This window comes from Canis lupus, chromosome 3 (genome assembly GCF_011100685.1).
Source record: "Canis lupus familiaris isolate Mischka breed German Shepherd chromosome 3, alternate assembly UU_Cfam_GSD_1.0, whole genome shotgun sequence".
Lineage (NCBI taxonomy): Eukaryota > Metazoa > Chordata > Mammalia > Carnivora > Canidae > Canis > Canis lupus.
In genome coordinates, this window is record NC_049224.1 from 84404565 (window position 1) to 84420219 (window position 15655).

General features: G+C 39.1%; 1 protein-coding gene across 1 annotated transcript in view; it reads right to left on the reverse strand.

The window, feature by feature from the left end:
- The window catches only part of TBC1D19 (TBC1 domain family member 19), a 119223-nt gene that overhangs the window by 23999 nt on the left and 79569 nt on the right, over nt 1-15655 (reverse strand). The window contains exons 14-15 of the mRNA XM_038533709.1: nt 10428-10512; nt 7696-7740 (exon numbers count right to left, since the gene is read on the reverse strand). Of these exons, the coding sequence (XP_038389637.1) occupies nt 7696-7740; nt 10428-10512 (130 nt within the window). The remainder of the gene's footprint in view (nt 1-7695; nt 7741-10427; nt 10513-15655) is intronic.

Consider the following 15655-nt stretch of genomic DNA (forward strand, 5'->3'; position numbering starts at 1 on the left):
TGTGAGCACAGCATAATGTGTAGACTTATCCAATCACCATGCTGGTCATCTAAAACTAATGTAACATTGTGTATCAATGATACTCAATTAAAAAAGTTTAAAAAGTAAAAAACATTAAAGTGTAAGATTCATTTGTGAATAGGGAATTAACATGTAGGATAGGAAACTTTCAATAACTCAGTGTGGAAATTAGAAATGGCCAATGAAGTCATTCAGACACGAATATGAATTCTGTGCGACTCCTGGCAAGTTATCAAGACTCTCTGAGACTCTATTTTCATTTTTGAAAATGGAGATTAAAAAAAAGAAAGAAAGAAAGAAAATGGAGATAAACAAGAGCAAGTTCACTGAGCTGTACTGAAGCACCAGTGAGTTAATATACTTAAAGTGCAGCAGTACAGAGTTTAGGACACAGCAAATGCTCAACAACTGTAGCTATTTTATGCTCTCAGAAGGGAGAGTACCACTTTTAAGTATCAGCTTAAACCTAAGAAAATCTTTTTTTTTCACTATTAGATAAGGGTTCACTTCAGCTTAATCAAGATTAGCCAGGGTTTACGATTCCAAAAATGGGTGCATGGTCTACTCTGTGGAAGAAGGACAAAGTCAAATTCTGGCAAACAAAAGTAGAAGGCAGAAGAAGCAATGAAGAATCCATTAACACTCTCGGGCACGTATTGCCTAGAACATTTCTTTGATCTCAGAGGTTGTCATGTTCTTGGCCAGTTTTCCAAAATCCTTTCCTTTGCCTCTCATCACTTCAGCCTTGCAAGGGTCAAGTTTCATGCACGTGGCCATCATCCAAGAGTGTACTTCTAACAGGCGTCCGAATGCTTGGGACACCATCTCTTCTCTGGCCTTGGAGTCCTACAAGTCTGCCATAACTGATTATTTTAAGGTACTAGGCTTCCTTTGTCTATCTAAAGAAAGTCTAAAACATGAACTGCTTGTCCCATTCAATAGAAATAACTTTATAAAAGTAATAGTTTAATGGGCCTTTGACATAGCTCAGAATGGTAAACATGGTCAACAAAAATAAATCTTGAACTAGATAAGATATAAATAGTAAATATGACTCAGAAAATACAGCAAATATTAACATGCTTTGCACTTACTAAATATTTCCCCTTCATTTCCTCACTGTCTCTGTTAATACTTAGCATTTGTAGTTGTACCACAGCTCTCACATCTGATTCACATTAACATCATTCCAAATTTTTACCATCCTTCATTTGGGATTACTTAGTACAGTATTTAATTCATTTGTTGAGACAATCATTTTCTTTGGTTATTCTCATTCTACATGTAGCTTACAGATCAGTCAGAGTAGGCATTGGGACAATGGTTAAATTGTTTTCTAGCTATTTCTGTTATCTTTCCAAATTAGAACTTCAGAATATGACTTTGTTACTTATTTCCGTAAGTAAAATTTCCCAAATATCAGAACATAATCGTAAATATCAAGCTAAAAATCATACTTTAAATATAATTTTCATTAGGTTTTCAATTTATGTCTAAAGTTACACATCAAATAAATTTTGGATTATTATTATTTAATTTAATTAAATAAATTATTTAATTTAATTTAATTTAGATGACAGAGTATGGTGTTATTTATCAACTTGACACTTGTAAGCAGATTTAAAATTAACATATTTTTTCACTATTTCTTCTAAGAGTGTTTCCTAATCTTTGTTGTGAGGGGCTGTCCTGTGTACTATAGAATGTTGGTTTAATAGCATCCCTGGCCTCTACTCATGAGATACTGGTAAAACCCCCTTTCTCCCTGGCTCTGACAACCAAGTGTCCACAGACATTGGCAAATGTTTCCTGAGGGACAGGAGGTGGGGCATGGAATTGCCCTTGGTTGATAACCACTGATCTAGAGTCCCAGAACTCCTGTACCTAACGTTCACTTGCAAATAATTATTTTCACTTTTCTTGTAGGAAATAAATGGTATTAGTGGTGTTTATTTAAGTCTCAAGTCAGATCTTTGTGTATTTCTCTTGTAAGTCTCAGCTCCTTGCTTCTATTCCTGTTCTTCTGTATCCTTCTATATTCACTCCCTCATTCATTTGCTCTCTCATTCAACATTGTTTACTGAGCAGTGACTTTAGGCTATGCATGATTCTAGGTGCTAGATATGCTGATCATCAAAAGGTCCTTGTTGCCTTGAAGCTTACATTAGAGTGACACTTTCATTCCACACAATAGTTAAGGATGAACTTCAAAAAATGTTAGTCAGGAATTGAAGAGATGTCACTAAGAAGAATAGAGTAGGGAACTCCAAAACTCTATCCCTCTGCTAAAGCAATGGCTAAGCTGGCTAGAACTATTAGATCAACTTTTTTGAGTTCTGGAATCTAATAATAATAAGAAAAACACTTAGAACCAAGGAAATGCTTAATGAAAAAAGCAGCTGCTGAATTTTGGAAAGAGAGCATTGTGGTATTCTAATTTACCTGCCTACCATCACACATTGTCCAGTTTGACGGCAGCTCTGAAGAAAGCCGTCCATGTTCCTGGGGCAGCTTGCTGGTCCCAGAGTGGGCAACACGGATCTCGAATCAAAAAATTGTGGTTGTGCGTTTTGACCTGTCTAGTAGCTCCCTGCCGGACTGGGCCAAAGGGGCCTCCCCATTAATCAAAAGGCCTTAAGTACAAATTTACTAGCTGCAGCTCCCTGGGGCAGGAAGAGGCCGGGGAAGGAGATATATGGAAGGATAAAGGCTTAGAAAAGCTCCTCTATTCAGGGGAATCTAGAAGAGACCTGAGAGGCACTTCAGCTTTCACCTCTGCCAGATTCCTGGGCTCTGCGCATGCAGGAAGCGATGGCTGATGAACTATAAATGGCCTGGCTAAGCCTTGAAGGAGTACCTCAACATAGAGCCAGCCTGCAAAGCCTGGGATAATTTATTTATTTATTTATTTTTGGTTTCAGATGTTCAAGGAAATCTCGGTCAAATTACCAGCTGACCACTAAGCTAATGCAACTGAGACTGCAGTGGGCACTCAACACAAAAAATACCATCTTGACAAGAACAGTTTAGAAAGGTCACTAAACAAACAACTAGTGCACAACAAGCGACGACGACAAATTCTGGGGAGGGGAGACAATCCAATTCCTAGTTACCACACTATAATATTCAAGATACCTGGTTGTCAACCAAAAATGTACCAAGCATGCAAAGAAATAAGAAAGTATGGCCCAAGGGGGGGGCGGTCAAGAGTACACTTCTCATGATGAGCACTGAGTAACATACTTACGGAAGTACACCCCCCCCAATCGCTATATTGTACACTTGAACTAATATAACACTGCATGTTAACTAACTGGAATTAAAATTTAAAAAAAGGATAATTCATTCACAGGAAAACAAGAAATTAATAGAAGCTGTCCCTGAGGAAGCCCAGAGGCTGGACTTACTAGACAAAACTTTAGATCAACTGTCTCCCTATCTGACCTGGTCCCTATGTCTCCAACCTCACCTTGTACCGGATGATGTTTTACCTGCTGTCACCAGTCACGTTGGCCATTTTGTTCTTCAAACCATCAAGTACGTTCCTGTCTGAGGCCCTTAACATGCTCTATATTCCCTCTGGAATGCTCTTTTCCTACCTCTTTGCACAGCTCTCTCTGCATATTCTGGTCTCTGTTCATATATTCTACGTCCTCAGAAGTACTTTTCCTGATCACCTTACCTAAGATAGCCACACACCCCCATCAATTTCTGTTCCCCTTCATTGTTCATGTCTTCACTCTCTGAAATTATTTTCATTAGCTACTTGCTTACTGTTTGTCTCCCCCACTTGGATATAAACTCGACGGCAGGTACTTTGGGTTATTACTGCAGATCACCCACCTAGAATAGAAGAGGGAGCCAGAGCAGGGCTAAAGTATTAAATGAATAAATGAGGACAAGTTATATAAAATGAACAAAAAATAAAAACAAGAAAAGCTTATATAATTTCTGTGAAGAGTCTCCTTGGCTCAGAAATTGTGCCTACCAGTTGTTTAGTGAATCCACTAGGGAAAGCCTATCCACTAACAAGGCCTCAACCGAGGTGAGGAGGTAATGTTCAGTGCCACGGTGGCCTGTCATTTCAACCCTAGTGAAGGCGATACAGGGACGGAGGTGCCCCATGTAGGTACCTGCCTGGTCAGGGATGGAAAGTGTGTCAAGGAGCTGCAAGCCAGCCCCTCTGTATAGGCCCCTGAGACCAAGGAAGTCAGGCCAGTTCTGGTGGTGCTGGTGGTGGTGGAGGTGTCCCTAAGATTTTAAAGTAATCCTATTTTTGGCAGAAGTTGAGTAAGTAATATATAATATTGCTTTGTATTGCCGTGAGTAAAGAATAAAGGGACAACACTCTGACTAGCTTTTGTCTCTTCTTATTCTGCAACTTCAGACTCACTGCCCAGAGAAGAGAGTTCTCCCTGATTCTGGTAACATTCTAAAATAACCTGAAAGAAGAAATTATCCTGAAGAATTAAGGTTATGAACAGCTGTAGGTTTACCACATTTCACATTAAACTGTTCTTATTCTGAATGAAAATCTTTCTAGAATCCTTTATACACATCTTCTTTTTTAATATATTAGCCCCTTCCTTTTCTTCTAAAAGACACTCTAGTGTACACAGTAACGTCTTCTGAGACCATAGGGCATGATGATCAAGAATATTGAAGTCAAAGACCTTTCGGCTCAAAGCCTGGCTTTGCCACTCACCAGCTGGGCAAGGTGACATGCCATGCCTCAGTTTCTTTATCTATAAATAGGAATAATATTAGTACCTGCCTCAGTAGGTACCTGTCTTGTAGGGACTAAATGAATGAACACACGCAATGTGCTTACAGCACGCTGCCTGGTACACAGTACTGCTTGGAAAACGTTAGCTGCTGCTGCTGTGGCTACTGTTACTATTATGACAGCAATATTTTTCCTTGATGCCTTGAGTTCCTAATAAAAATCTTAAATTATGGTGGTAGGTTACAACCCAGTGAGACCTTCTAAGTAGTCATAAGGTTATTGGCCTTTACATAAAATGGCCCCAGGCTGACTTTCTGGATTGCTCTTACATGCTGGTTTATAGTTTTCCTTTGTGAAGCTTCTAATTCTCATTTCTACTGTTGTTAGTCATTTTTCCGATCTCTTTTGTCCCTTTCTGTGCTTCCACTTTTGTAGGGGGCTATAAAAACCGATTAAATCAAGCTTGTTAAGTAAAAGCTAATATTTTCCTTTCCTTATTTTTAAAAAAGATTTATTTATTTATCTATTTATTTATTTATTTGAGAGAGAGGGTGCGAGCAAGTGAGTGGAGGGGCAGAGGGAGATGGAGGGGGAGAGAAACCCCAGCAGACTCCTCGCTAAGCTCAGAGCCCAATGTGGGGCTTGATCTCATGACCTTGAGATCATGACCTGAGCTGAAGCCAAGAGCTGGATGCTTGGCTGTGCCACCCAGGCGCTCCAGCTAATATGTTCTAAACTAAGTTGAAAAAGCTCTCTTAGGAATGGAGAGAGGAGGAACTTGACTCCTGGATACTCTTTTGGCTCTTCAGAGGTATTTTTCTTCTGATTTCCTGATTCTTGGTTAAGCACAAAAGATTATCTAAAAATTATGTTTCCAAGGAGGCAGAGATACAATAAATAAATGTTAAAATTAAAAATCCTCTAATTTAGTTCAAATAAATACTCATTAAACTCCTATGATGGCTAGATGCTGGGGGAACAAAAATGAATGATATGGCCTTAAACCTCAAGAAGCTTGCAATCTAGAGGGGAAGATTAAACATAAACAAATAATGCCAAGATAATATAATAAGAAATACCAAAGATTTTCACACTGGATACTATGGGAACCTAAAGAAAGGGCCCTTAGCCAAACCTGGGGATGCGAGAAAGCTTCCTGCAAAGGTTCATGTCTGAGGTGAGCCCTGAGAGCAGGTGAAGAAAGGCTGACTGAGTTGTTCCATGCATGAGAACGGAGAGGTAATGAGGCAGGAAGCAAAACGGTGCTCTCAGAGCACTAGGGGTGCGTGTGCGTGTGCATATGGGTAGCTAATCACTTGATATTGCTGTGATAGAAGAAAAGTGAGACAGGAAAAGGCTAGGAGTCAGACTGAGTAGAAGCCTGAGTCAAAAGAGGGCCTCAAATGCCGGGCCAGAGGCCTGGGCATTACTTGTGAAGAGATGGGAAGCCATTCAGAAAATTTTAAGGAGAAAAATGGCAATTTTTAGGTTTTCCTTTTAGATGTAAAAATCAGCACTGTGAAGCAAAGCAAAGCTAGAAAAGATTGAAAAAAGAGAGAGACCAATTAGGTGTCTGTTGCAATTAATAAGCTAGAGATGGTAAAGCCAGGCTGAGGACAAGGCAGCAGTTACAGTGAGGAAGAGAGGAAGGAGAGGTCCCAGATGCATTTTAAAAATAAAATTGGATGGCCCTGGTGACCTGATGAGGGGGACGTGCGACTTTGAGGAGTCAAGGATAACTGCCCAGCTTTAGGCCTTGAATGACTGGTTTCGATAAGAGTACAATGAACTGGGAGAGAAACAGGACAGGCTTTGTTTTGTTCTTAATTTCATCTTGCTTTTGTTTTCTTTCTTGGATAGTGGGTATAGGAAGATAAATGAATGAGTTCATTATTATAGAGGTCAGAAGTAAAGATGTAAATTTTAGAGTAATCAACAAATAGAACCAAGAAAGCAGGTGAGGAAGCCCAAGGAAAACGTGTGAAAAGAAGAGAGCAGAACAAGGGTGGGTGGGACATGAGAGAACACTGATGCTTCAAGAGGGGCAGAGGATGGCCCCTGGAAGGACCCGAGAGGTCACACCGACAGGTGCACGGAGAGCACAGTACATGAGAGCCAAGTATGACTTTCACATGGAGAGGCTGATAAAGAAGAAAAATAGACCCAGCAGCCACTGCATTTTTTGAGCACTCGCTACATATCAGTCACTGTGCTGCTGAACTGATTGTGTCTCATTTAATCCCTGTGCCAGAGGATGCATGTGCAGCTCAGCAAAGTCATGTAACTCACCCAAGGTCATGGGGTCAGCTGGCGGGAACTGGCATCTGAACCCAGCTCTGCTGCATTACAAAGCCCGTGTTCTTAATTCTGCTGGGGTGAGAGGACTTCTTCAGGAAACAACTTAATAATATCACAATGAGGAATGCCCTATATTGCTTTTCCAGAAAGCAGATCTTAAAAACTGTCCAAGCATTTCAAAGGCACACTTATTATCTAACGTGGTCATTATACATTTGATCACTTTCTGTAGTCAAAATAGATTATCTTGGTGATATATTTCTTCGAAATATTTCATTTCATAAAGACCACACTTGCCAAGTTATGAGAATAACAAAGTGTAACAGCTGGCAATGCACTACACGGATTGGAGCACTGCTGCTGTGAAGTCACAAGGAAGACAGCGGATGGACCCTGTCGGTGTCCTTCAGAGGAGAACGAAGCACCCTGGACCCAAGTCTGCTCAGCGTTATCAGACATCACTCCTGGTTTCCAGGAGAGTCAGAGAGGGTACCACAAACAAGGAAAAGTTCACTTAAAATAGGTATTCTAGAGAAGGTTTACTTTAGATAATAATTTATTATCCGTCTCAACAGAGACAAGGTCACATTTGTTATAAAGGTTGTAATGTTCCTATTTCCCACTAGAGGAAGCAATCGTATTACTCTTACCATTTGGTGGATAAAAGACTGCATATTCTTCTAGTCCTAGTTTTCCTGTAAGAAAAACCACAGAAGGTTTCAATATGATTAAAACAAATCTTTAAAAATTAACTAATTTTGTGGGTGTACTCATAATGGGATTTAAAAAAAACTACTACAGTACAATCTCCTTTCACTTCCTTTCAGGATATGGATTTAATTTGAAAATCTACCAGCTAATCTTTTGATATTAGCAAATCCTTTCCTCAAAGTTAATAATACAAACTTAAACTATGAACAGTTGATACAAAATAATTAAAAGAACAAATGCTTTCAACTTCCTTAAGCACTTAAGGAGAGGCATCTATTTAGAAGCATAGACTTGTTTTGCTAACTAATAATAATTCTAATCTATTCATTTGAGTAAGGTTTAAGCTTTGTAATGCCTCATTAGTTTACATTCCTTTGGAATGTGCTAAAAAGTTAAAAATTAAATGTCTTAAACCATATAGTGGTAGTATTTTCTGAATCCTGAAACAGTTCATGTAGTCCAAAAACTTCACCATAATCAAATGTTTAAAGTAGTTTTAAAAAATAGCTTCCCCTCAACTCATAAAGTTCTGAATTTTTTTTCCTGTCTTCCATTGAGTATCTTTAGGTAGCTTTTATCTTGACAATTTTTTTCTAACACCTTTGAGTCTATTGAAAAGTCTCATGCATTCTTGCACTTGGAAATATTTTTTGTTGTTTTTGTTGAGAGTGGTGGCAGAGAGGAGACAAAGAATAAGGAGCATGAGGCAATTTAGGTTAGGGTGGAGACAAGGACTGAGCTTGTAAGGAAAGAATGGAATAATGAGAAGTAAATGAGAGTGGGGGGAGAGATGGATGATATAGAGTAGCAGCTGGGTACTAAATACGGGGCTAGGTGAAAAACCCTGTAAATCCCAAGTGATAAGAGACTGGGAACATCTGTTGTTCTATTGGTGTGACTATGGTGGACTTCTGGATGGTGACTAGTCACTGGAAAGACCAAGTCATGACTAGAATCTTGGAATTTTCAGTCCTATCTGCCATTTTCCAGAGAGGGGGACAGGCGCTGGAAATGAGGTTAATAACTGACCCTGCCTACACGAGGAAGCCTCCGTAAAATCCCAGTAATGAGGCGTTCAGAGAGCTTCTAGGTAGGCCAACAAATCAACATGGGGAGGATAACACACCACAACTCCATGGGGCAGAAGCTCAGGACTCTCCCAGACCTCGCCCTACGTATGTCTTCATCTGGCTGTTCATTTGTATCCTTTATCATGTCCTTTCATAAACTAATAAATGTCCATGTTTCCCTGAGTTCTGTGAGATATTCTAGCAAATTAATTGAATCCGTAGAACAAGTTTTGGAACCCCTCATCTATAGCTGGCTGATCAGAAGCACAGGTGATAAACTGGATTTCTGATTGTCGTCAGAAGAGTGTATATGTGTGTGTGTGTGGGGGGGTGGCAATCTTGTGGGATGGAGCCCTTTGTCTATGGGATCTGATGCTGTCTCTGGGTAGACAGGGTCAGAATTGAGCTAAATTGTAGGAAACCCATCTGGTGTCTGAGACTTGCTTCTTGTTTTAAGGAAAATTCATACATATTTGGTGCCAGAAGTAGAGTGTTTTATGATTATACACGGTACACACAGTAGAGAAACACAGTAGGAAAGAACTAGGTTTTTCCCTACATAGGAAGGAAAAATCAGTGTTTCTGATGCAGTAAGATATAGCCTAGTTCTTCAGGGACCTATGATTTTGGGGTGGAGGAGTGAAAACCCTTCCACATGTAGGGAGTATGTGTAGGCTAATAAATATGGGGTAATTGGAATAATCAGGGAATCAAAGTTAGTTAGGTTAAGACAAGATTGGCTGACAGGACCTTAAAATCTTGGCTGAGTACAGAGATGAGCCCTGCAAATAATTAAATTCTACAATCAGCTTTTTAGCAAATAATGTTTAATAAGCTAACCAAAGGTTTCTGTAAGTTCAGTTTAGAAGCAATGGGTTTGAGAGAGCCCCCAAGTTGGGGTAAGCCTGACCCTAGTGCCAGGTAATGTAGGCCTCTCGTAGGACAGGGGTTGTAGCAATCAGGCACACAGACTTGGGAGGTACAGGGGAAAAGTTTCTTTCTTTATGGGAACAGCAGAACAGGGTTATACGCTTTCAGTGCTGGGCATTCACCACTTAATAAAAAGGAGAAATTGGGAAAGGCTTCCAGCTGAAATTAGATCTATTGTCAGGTGATAGCAGGATATTGAAATAGCAATATCTTGTGGGCAGCTAGTGATAAAGAAGAGAAGAAAGCACTGAAATAGAAATTAGAGAGCTAAGAGCATATAAATTACATCAAATTTTAAGCATGGCAGACCATTTTGAGGGAAGGAATAGAGAAGGTAGAAAAAGCAAATTCGTGTGATAAACCCGTAGGTAGGAGGGAAAATGAAAGTCAACAGATATGATAAAAACAGCAATGGAGGAGAGTAAACAGGAAAGATAAAGGAGGTAACTCTCAGTGCTGCTCCTGGGAACCCCTTGCCTGTGATTGTGAGGAGCCGCTTGGCCGGGATTTGAGTAGGAGGGAAAGTATGGCTACAATAATCTGAGAGAAATCTTATTAAGTAGTTTACAATAAAAAATTTAACAACACCAATAAATGCTATAAAATATAACAGTCTTGGTATGATTTTGTAGGTCTCCAGGAATACTTCCTTGCTGTAACTAAAATTTTACCTCTTATGTAGGACTTCGGTGGTGAAGCACTGTTGTATGCAAAATGACCCAACACGGATGTATCCCGGGAAAAACAAAGTAACACCTGGGTGCAACAGTGGAAGAAACAAACAATTAAGCATTGTTTTAGAACAGGTAATTCACTGCTATTTCCCACTTGGAAGGCACGGAGGGAGAATCTTTCCTAGTCAGGATAGTGCCTGGAAATGGGAGGAGTGCCCTCTATCGGTACACCGTACACCGACGCTAAGTGTTAGGCCGAGTATGATGGCCCAAGTTCACCCACAGATTTCTCACGTGCACCTCGAACAGCAGATGAAGTAAGTTACTACCAGCTGATTTTGATTCTTTTATTGTGTTTTCTATCTGGAAAAGAGAAACAGCTGGGAGAAATTTAACCCGATGACAAATGTAGAGGGGGGGGGGGCCCTAGCTAACTAACTACCAGCAGCACTGAGTAGTTTGGGAAGTGCAGGAAACTGGATCTAGAGTCTTTGCTGGAATGCAGCAGCAGGCAGTTGGGTATGTCAGGGTGGGAGGAAAGGCAAGTCATGGTATCTAGAAGCGATGGCAGCTGCAGAACAAGTGGCAGCCCAATACAGGTTAGCAGCTGGTTGTCCTGCCCAGCAGGTGGAGTGTGGTGTCTGCCTGCAGATGAAAATAGGAAGGGCAGAAAGTCCGGATCAAGGATGTCCTTAGGAGGAACCGAGTTGTTGACACCAGCTTGGAACTTGGGGGCAGGAGGTTGATCCCAAGGTGATTAGTGACAGGAAATCCGGGTCCTGGTATTGAAAGACCTGGGATTCAAAAAGATGTTACTGAGAAAAGAACTGGGAATGACAGGAAAACCCAGAAGCCCAGTTAACAGACTAGAGGCACGAGGTCAGGGTTGGACGAGCAGCAGGATCCAACGGAAAAATTGTGGGTGCCAAACAGAAGGGAGCCCCGCTTTAGAAAAAGAATAAATAAGGAGACTGAGCATCAGTGAGGCCCAATGGTGAAATGTGTACCAACCACTGCCACGGATTTATTTTTATGTTTTAAAAGACTATACAAGCAATTCATGGGTAAGGCAAAAATTAGAACAGATCATTAAAAAAGACAAAATGCCCATAAACCCACCTGTGTTTGTATTCTGATGTATATCTTTTCAGATTGCATTTATACACACATTTTGCAAACAACAGAATTATGCATGCTGTTTCATAATCTACTTTCTCTCAATATAACATAAACATTCCCTGCCCACATTTTCTAATGTTACAGAATATGTGCCACTATATGGATAAACATAGTTTATTTAACCTATCTTTTACCATTGAACATTTAATTATTTCCCTTTTTCCCCAACTATAAACAAAGTAATAAACTTCTCTATAGCTAAATATTTGTATATAATTTTATTTAAATTCCTAAAACTGGACTAGCTGTCTGGTCAAAGCAATGGGCATTTTAAGTCTAAAACTTTTGATGTATATTGTCAAACTGTCCTCTAGGTAGAGTTTGTTTTTGTTTGTAATAAACACAGTGGTAAGATAGTGTACCTTTTCCCTTATTCTCATTGAAACTGGTTATTAGCATCTTAGAGGTAAAAATAGCATTTTGCTTTAATTACTAATGAACACTTTTCCATTGCATTTCTTTTATTATTTTCCAGCTCATCATCGTAGTCCATTTTAAAATTGATGTTTATAAAATTATTGATTAAAAAAATAAAATTATTGATTTAAATTTTCTGTATATAAAGAATTCTAACCTTTGGTCTAATAATATGTTAGGAATGACTTTCCTCAAACAGTTTGTTGTTTTTGACATAGAGATGGTCTTAATTTTATATGCTGAAATCTACCAACACTTTCATGCTTAGAAAGCTCCTCCCCACATTTAAAATAGTCTCATATATACATACCTAGATTACAAAAGTTTTTAGTATTTTCATCAAATATTTCTAGTTTTTCCCCTTTGCAGATATATGTCAGCCTGACTTTTCTGACCACTTTGGGGTTCGATGTGGCCATGTGATTTGCAATTTAAATCAATGAAATACATGACACTTGAATATTTCTATATATAAGTTTCAAGAACTAGAGCAATAACCATGTTTCCCTCTTTGTCTCTGCACAGCAATCCCTGGTTCCAGATAGTGGATACTAAATTCTGGAGTAAAAATGACACAGAGCTAGGTCCAATCCTATCAAATGGACATGACCATGAGCAAGAAATAAACCTGTGTTGTTTTAAGTCACTGAGATCTCAGATTTGTAGGTAATTCCAGTATAATCTAGTGCCTCCAAAATTTCCAAAACAGGAAATTTTGTCTAGCATTTTTTTAGTGGCTTGAGAACAACAAAAATTTATTCTCTCACAGCCCTAGAGACCAGAAGTCCAAAATCAAGGTATTGGCAGGGCCATATTCTCTCCAAAGGTTCTGGTAGATCCTCCCTTGCCTTTTCTGTCCAGTTTCTGGTGTCTCCAGGTGTTCTTGGCTTGAAACTGTGCAACTCTAATCTCTGCTTCTGAATTCACATTTTCTTCTCGTCCTCTCTCGAGGCTTTTCTTCTTCTTCTTCTTCATTCTCTCTCTCTCTCTTTTTTTTTTTTGATATATAGTTGACATAAAATGTTATATTAGTTTCAGGTGTATTACATAGTGATTTCACAATTCTATACATTATACAATATTCAGCTTGGTAAGTGTAGTTGCCTCCTATCACCATACAAAGTTATTATAATATTATTAACTATATTCCTTATGCTGTACTTTTCATTCCTAGGAGATTAATTTTATAACTGAAAGCTTGTGCCTCTTATTTACCTATTTGCCCATTCTCCCATCTCTCTACTATCTGGAAGCCATCAGTTTGTTCTCTGCATTTATACATCTGTTTCTGTTTTTTGTTGGTTTATTTGTTTTGTTTTCTTAGATTCCACATATAAATGAAATCATATGGTATTTGTTTTCCTCTGTCTGACTTATTTCACTTAGTATAATACCATCTAGGTTCACTCATGTTGCTGCAGATGGTTAAGAACGATGAATGGATAAAGAAGGTATGGTATATAAATACAATGGAATATTACTCAGTCATAAAAAAAGAATGAAATCTTGCCATTTGTCTAGCATTTCTGATAAATTCGTTTTGTGGTAAAATCAATAGCCCATCTGGAATTTATTTTGAAACTGCACTGCTAGGGGTGCCTGGGTTACTCAGTCTGTTAAGTGTCTGCCTTCAGCTCAGGTCATGATCCTGGGGTCCTAGGATCAAGCCTTGTGTCAGGCTCCTTGCTCAGCATGGAGTCTGCTTCTCCCATTCACTCGACCCCTCTCCACTCCCCCCACTCACTCTATCTCTGTTTCAAATAAAGAAAAAAGAAAAAGAAAACAAACTACACAGAGTTCAAATTCTAGCTCCACCAGTATCTTAGCTGACACTGGGCAAGTTATTAGAATTCTTGGCGTTTTAGTTTCATCATATGTAATATGCATACCATAATAATACCTACATCAGAAGCTATTGTGAGGATTTAATTAGTACACATAAAGTGTATCAAAGTGCCTGGGTAGCACAGTTGGTTGAACATCCGACTCTTGATTTTGGCTCTAGTCATGATCTCAGGGTCAAAAGATCAAGCCTGTATTGTAGGAGTCTGCTCGAGAATTCCTCTCTCTCTCTCTCTCTCTCTTTCTCTCTCTCTTTCTCTCTCTCTCTCCCTCCCCCTCCTTGCTTTTGTTTCCTGTCTCTCTAAAATAAATAAATAAATCTTAAAATGTGTGTAGGACAGTGCCTAGCACATGGTGAATCTTATTAAAATGTTGGCTGCAATTACTACTACTACTACCACTATTACTTTAATTTCATTCTGTCAAATAAAAAGTGCTATGGAAACACAATAAGGGGAAATGGAAAAATATGGATGCCATTTAAGAGAGTCGTCAGGGCAGGCATCATTCAGAAGATAACATCTAATTAAAGACTTGAAAGGACTTGAGAAGTCTCTACAGCATTACTGAGACTTCCATTTATATCGTATTGCATCTAGACTTCTTCCTCTGCTCAATCCTGCTTCATTCACTGTCCATCTACAGGCATTGATCCCAAGAGCACTCCCTAATAAATTTTTGGCATGCTAACCTCAATCTGAGTCTGCTTCCCTGGAAACTTGTCTTGCAACATAGTGGAAGGGGGGAAAAGTGATCGAATTCTAAATATAATGTCAGAAACATAGGAATCAAGGACAATTCCAAATGGAAGGATGCCTGATTTGAATTAAGTGGAAAGATGGGGTTACCACTAACTGAGATAGGGAAAGTTAAGTGGAACAATTTTGAGAGTGAGATCAGGGCTTCAGTTTTCAACATACTAAATTTGAGATATCTGCAAAATACCTGAATGAGGTATTGAAAAGGCCCTTGGAGATACCAGACTGGAGTATGGGAGAGAAGTCTGGGCTGAAGATATACATTTAGAAGTTATCAACATAGAGATGATAATGAAAGTCACAAGACAGTTGAGCTTGGTGAAATCAGCAAGTGAATGGGTATAACTAGAGAAAAGATCAGGAACCGAGACGTGGGACACATTAATGAAGGAAAAGGGAAGGAACCAGTCCTGGAGATTGACCTCATTAGCATGAGTCCCTTTGATTGCTGGGAATTGCTAGGAAGTGTAGTGTGCTCTAAGTAAGGAGGGCAAGTCAGGCTGTGATCAGAAAACACTTCGATGTATGCATTTCCAGTAAACTGCCTAATAAGATCTCAGAAAAAAGGGACCTCTTATTTTCCTCTTGTTCTAAATAATTATGCATGTGTGTACCTAATTATGATTTATTTGTAATATTATATTCCCTATCTTTAAAGGGTTTCCCAAATTGTATGAACTTAAGTTCCCAAAATGCTAGGTCTGCCTCTGGTAACCAGTAAAATAAGACAAGAACCAAAAAGATGTAGTGTCTTAAAAGCCAAGTGAAGAAAGGACACAACTGAGTCAAATGCTATTAAGAGATCAATTAAAAGGGGGACTGACCATTGGTCATTGGATTTAGTTATTGGGGACCTTTGAAACAACTGTTTCAGCTCAAAAGGTAGAATACCATATACAATGTTCAGTATCTGATTTTTTTTTTTTAACGGACCATGAATCTCAGATATTCTTTCATATTAGTATGTATGAATATATTGCTGCTTTACATGGAGCTGCTTCATTGTATTTCTTATAAGTATATACCATA